We start from the raw sequence: 5,573 nt of genomic DNA on the forward strand, positions 1-5,573 counted from the left end.
ACCTTTTAGATCGAAGCCCAAATAGAATGATAAAAGATAAGGTGATAGAAGCCCATCTCCTACTGTAAATAACCTACATACTGTGTGTGTGTGTAGCCAGCCAGCCAGGTAGAAAAATGGCAGAAAAATAAAAGACGGACATCAGAGTATTTTTAAGTACGCCAAAACGCAAAGTAAGAACCCTAGTAGCCTAATATCTCAAAGATTAGTTGATAAAATGTTCATAAGAAAGAAATGAAATTCTAATGGAAATGTTTTACAATGATGTCATTAGGCAGAGCAGGCAACAGATGGCACACAGACAGCAGAGTTGGGGACAGATATGCAGGGACAGACTGGCAGAGACAGGGAGTCTCAGGTAAGTTTGTTGAGTCTTTGTTTGGCAACATTATGAAAGGTTCTCAAATTTTATTACTTGTAAAATAGGAACATAATTGGAAAATGCCATGGATACCCCCACTCTCAACTTAAACTGGTGACTGAACTAAGATTTGTTAAAGGCAATGGTATTGCTGTTGTGATTAGTTGTGCAGTTTTGGGTACCGGTAGTTAGGAGTATGGCAAACACCTTATTTCTTTGGTTCCTCAATATACATTTACCATATTACAATGTAGGCTATGTGTTACAGCACTACTTTTGGTGTCCCCCTCAGGAATTGCTCTTGAGAAAATTTCATGTAATTGTCCCCCCCAAAGTTGATATCAGATTTTCGCCACTGTGACAGATGACTGCTGTGAGAAGTCAGTCTATAGTATTAGACTAAGGTTGTGTTGTGTGTTTCTATTGACAGATGACTGCTGTGAGAAGTCAGTCTATAGTATTAGACTAAGGTTGTGTTGTGTGTTTCTATTGACAGATGACTGCTGTGAGAAGTCAGTCTATAGTATTAGACTAAGGTTGTGATGTGTGTTTCTATTGACAGATGACTGCTGTGAGAAGTCAGTCACAGAGACGGCCTATCTGGGAGGAGAAGCTACCATCAGATGCAACTATCCAGAGGACCATGAGGACAGCATCAAGTATTTCTGCAAGGAACAAGATCGCTTCGTCTGCAATTCCATTAACTCCAACAGCAACAAAATATCTGACACCGTACAACGATTTTCTCTGTCTGACAACAGAAGAGAGAGATTCTCCACAGTGACCATCAGTGACCTGACTGAAGATGATACTGGGACCTACTGGTGTGGAGTAGAAACCAGTAGGACAGGACAACGTTACATTACACTGATCACACAGGTGAAGCTGGATGTTATAGGTGAGTATAAACTTCTTCTTTCTCTTTAACATGTGAACGTAAACACACAAGTTAGTCATATCTACTGTATGTAACAAAATAATTGCATGTGTTTTTTTAATGTCATTCACAGATTGGAGGGACGTCAGATCTGTAAAGAAGACAGGACATGTTGGGGAGGTCGTCAGTCTCTGGTGTAAATATCCACGGGAGAATGAGGAGAAAGAGAAGATATTTTGTAAAGGGGACAGTCCTTCAACATGTGAAGATAAAATAACATCTAGGACACAGAACAAAATGGCAGACAATGGCAGGTTTTCCCTATTTGACAACCGTGAGAAGACCATCGTCACAGTGTACATCAAAGAGCTGAGACCAGAGGATTCTGGGACATATTGGTGTGGATCTGATAGAAGATGGAGACCTGCAGACTACACTAGATTTATAATCTCTGTGGGTAAGTGGATCAACTCTTTACATCAGTGGTGGCTGGTGGGTGGAGATATCGGAGGAGAGGCTCACCCTAATGGCTGGAATGGAACGGATGGAAAAGTATCAACTCGTGGAAACCATGGAAACTATGTGTGTCTTTGAGGATCAATACCGTTCTATCTATTCCATTCCAGCCATTAGGATGAGCCGATCCTCCCATTTCTCCTCCCACCAGCCTTCTCTGCTCCCCATGCTGTACACCTGCAGTAACTATGTTATATACTGTCTGACCATGTAAATAGTATATAGCATTCTATTATATCAGTCTATTAGTTATAACTACAGTATGTTATGTCTGACCATGTAAATAGTATATATCATTCTATTATATCAATCTATTAGTTATAACTACAGTATGTTAGTCAGTGTGTTAGTGGAGGCTGGGTGTGTTTGTAGTGATGTGAAAAGACACTGGACCAGAACACTGTAACTTCCTCTGTAATAACTGTGTGTTTGTAGTGATGTGAAAAGACACTGGACCAGAACACTGTAACTTCCTCTGTAATAACTGTGTGTTTGTAGTGGTGTGAAAAGACACTGGACCAGAACACTGTAACTTCCTCTGTAATAACTGTGTGTTTCTATATCTGTCTCAGTATCACTAAGCAGTCATGTGTTCAAGATATAAAACCCCAAGTTTCAGTATGAATGTCATCATGAAACCTGCAGTTGTCATCAGAGAGAGGAGAGAGAGAGAGAGAGAGAGAGAGAGAGAGAGAGATACGAAAGAGTGATGAGTGTAAGAGAGATAGAGAGAGTGATGAGTGTAAGAGAGATAGAGAGAGATGGATGTGGATGAAAGAGAGACAAGAGAGAGGGTGAGCTATCACTCACTTTCTCTCTATCACTCTCTTTCTCTCTATCTCTCTCTTTCTCTCTCTCTCTTGATCTCTCTATCACTCTCTTTCTCTAATTCAAATTCAAATTCAAGCTGCTTTATTGGCATGAAAAACATTGTGTCAATATTGCCAAAGCAACAATGTATACAATATACATTGTAATAAAATTATAAACAATAACATATAATAATATAAAATGGTAGTAAATAATAATACAAAATTAAATACAAAAATAACAACAATAAAATGGTAAGTCAGTAGTCGAAATGGAATAAATATAAAAACCTAAACATGGAAGATGAAACTATAACTAACTTATAACTAAATAACTGTCATCTTCACCATTACATCAGTACTACAACTACCATCATCATTACTACTACTACTACTACCACCATCACTAAACTGTTATCATTACCATCACCCTACTACCCATACAATTTGGAATGATAATCACAACAACAATAATAATAGTAACAACAATAAAAGTGATAACAATAATACTAATAATAAGTAAGTTACTGCTTACTATGCAGATGTTATTATTCAGTGTCCCTCAGGCTATGGCAGGCAAACACATATTTGGCTGCAAGAGGAGCCATTGCTCCTTCGCCCATGAGTATTTTGAGTTTTTCCCCTGGGTTTAATAAGTTAAAATTTGGAATAAATGTAGTCATTTCTGTGAATAATGAATCTCTTGGTGAGGAAAATGTATCACAGTAAAGGAGAAAGTGCATCTCTGTCTCTACCTCCCCTGTCGTGCAGTGACCACATACACGCTCCTCTTTGGGTAGCCATGTCTTTTTATGTCTGCTGGTTTCTATTGCCAATCGGTGGTCACTCAGCCTGTACTTGGTAAGCATCTGTCTCTGCGTCGTATCTCTGACAGAGCAGAGATAATCAGCCAATTCATATTCTCTGTTTAGGGCCAGATAGTAATTTAGTCGGCTTTGGGATTTTGTTTTGTTTTTCCAATGTTGTAAATATGAGTCCTTTGATTGGTTCATGATTTTGTTTATTTGAATTCTTTCTTTTGAAGCAGTGGTTAGGTCCAACACCAGCTGACTGAGAGAGCTCATTTCTGGGCTCAGCTCTTGGGTTTGAAGTGATTTAAATTGCAGACTTGAATTTAGATGTAGCCAACATTTTTTAAATCTTTTCTGTATTTTCATTACCACTGGAAAGCGGCTCAATTCTGCCCTACATGCATACGTTTGTGTATTTCTGGACTTGTAGAATTTTCTGACAGAATTCTGCATGTAGGGCTTCAATTGGATGTTTGTCCCACATTTTAAAGTGTATTGAGTGGACCCCAAACCTCACTTCCGTAAAGAGCTATTGGTAGGATTACAGTGTCAAATATCTTGGTCCAAATTCTAATTGGGATGTTGATATAGAATAATTTCATTTTTATTACATACAATGCTCTGCGGGCTTTTTGTTTGAGTGCATTCTCTCTATAAATCTCTTTCTCTCTCTCTATCACTCTCTATCTCTCTATCACTCTCTTTGTCTCTATTACTCTCTATCTCTCTATCACTCTTTGTCTCTACTCTCTCTCTATCACTCTCTCTATCACACTATCTCTCTTTCTCTCTATTACTCTCTATCTCTCTCACTTTCTCTCTCTCTCTATCACTCACTCTCTTTCTCTCTATCACTCTTTCTATCTCTCTCTCACTCTCTCTCTATTACTCTCTTTCTCTCTATCTCTCTTTCTTTCTCTCTCCATTTCTCTCTCTCTTTCTTTCTCTACTACTCTCTTTCTCTCTCTCTCCCTGTGACTCTCTCCCTCCATCTCTCTCTCTCCCTCTCCTCACCTTGCTTAAACATTTTCCCACTTGTTTCAATTGTTTTCAGCAGCACCAACCACCACTATTACAAAATCAACAACAACAACTACAGCACTTCCAGACCCAGCCACAACCACCTTCATCTCACAATCATCATCATCACCATCACCATCACCATCATCACCATCACTCAACGGATTTGGTAAGTCAACTTTTACAAATTTGAATGTACGAGTCTCATTTTTGTTAGTGTTAGATATGTCTGTATGTAGTGTTATGATATGAGGGTAGGTTAGTTTTAGACATGTCTATATGTAGTGTTATGATATGAGGGTAGGTTAGTGGTAGACATGTCTGTATGTAGTGTTATGATATGAGGGTAGGTTAGTGGTAGACATGTCTATATGTAGTGTTATGATATGAGGGTAGGTTAGTGGTAGACATGTCTGTATGAAGTGTTATGATATGAGGGTAGGTTAGTGTTATGATATGAGGGTAGGTTAGTGGTAGACATGTCTGTATGTAGTGTTATGATATGAGAGTAGGTTAGTGGTAGACATGTCTGTATGTAGTGTTATGATATGAGGGTAGGTTAGTGGTAGACATGTCTGTATGTAGTGTTATGATATGAGGGTAGGTTAGTGTTAGACATGTCTGTATGTAGTGTTATGATATGAGGGTAGGTTAGTGGTAGACATGTCTATATGTAGTGTTATGATATGAGGGTAGGTTAGTGGTAGACATGTCTGTATGTAGTGTTATGATATGAGGGTAGGTTAGTGTTAGACATGTCTATATGTAGTGTTATGATATGAGGGTAGGTTAGTGTTATGATATGAGGGTAGGTTAGTGTTAGACATGTCTGTATGTAGTGTTATGATATAAGGGGTAGGTTAGTGTTAGACATGTCTGTATGAAGTGTTATGATATGAGGGTAGGTTAGTGTTATGATATGAGGGTAGGTTAGTGTTAGACATGTCTGTATGTAGTGTTATGATATAAGGGGTAGGTTAGTGTTAGACATGTCTGTATGAAGTGTTATGATATGAGGGTAGGTTAGTGTTATGATATGAGGGTAGGTTAGTGGTAGACATGTCTGTATGTAGTGTTATGATATGAGGGTAGGTTAGTGGTAGACATGTCTGTATGTAGTGTTATGATATGAGGGTAGGTTAGTGGTAGACACGTCTGTATGTAGTGTTATGATATGA

The 5,573-nt window shown here is 38.5% G+C and overlaps 1 protein-coding gene across 1 annotated transcript in view; it reads left to right on the forward strand.

Annotated features, from left to right (window-relative positions):
- Positions 1 to 264: 264 nt before the first annotated feature.
- Positions 265 to 5,573, forward strand: part of LOC123725609 (uncharacterized) — a 9,323-nt gene continuing 4,014 nt past the window's right edge. The window contains exons 1-4 of the mRNA XM_082958411.1: positions 265 to 358; positions 924 to 1,259; positions 1,372 to 1,695; positions 4,430 to 4,564. Coding sequence (XP_082814537.1) covers positions 265 to 358; positions 924 to 1,259; positions 1,372 to 1,695; positions 4,430 to 4,564 — 889 coding nt within the window. The remainder of the gene's footprint in view (positions 359 to 923; positions 1,260 to 1,371; positions 1,696 to 4,429; positions 4,565 to 5,573) is intronic.

This window comes from Salmo salar, chromosome 12 (assembly GCF_965601325.2).
Source record: "Salmo salar chromosome 12, fSalSal1, whole genome shotgun sequence".
NCBI classification, from domain to species: Eukaryota; Metazoa; Chordata; class Actinopteri; order Salmoniformes; family Salmonidae; genus Salmo; species Salmo salar.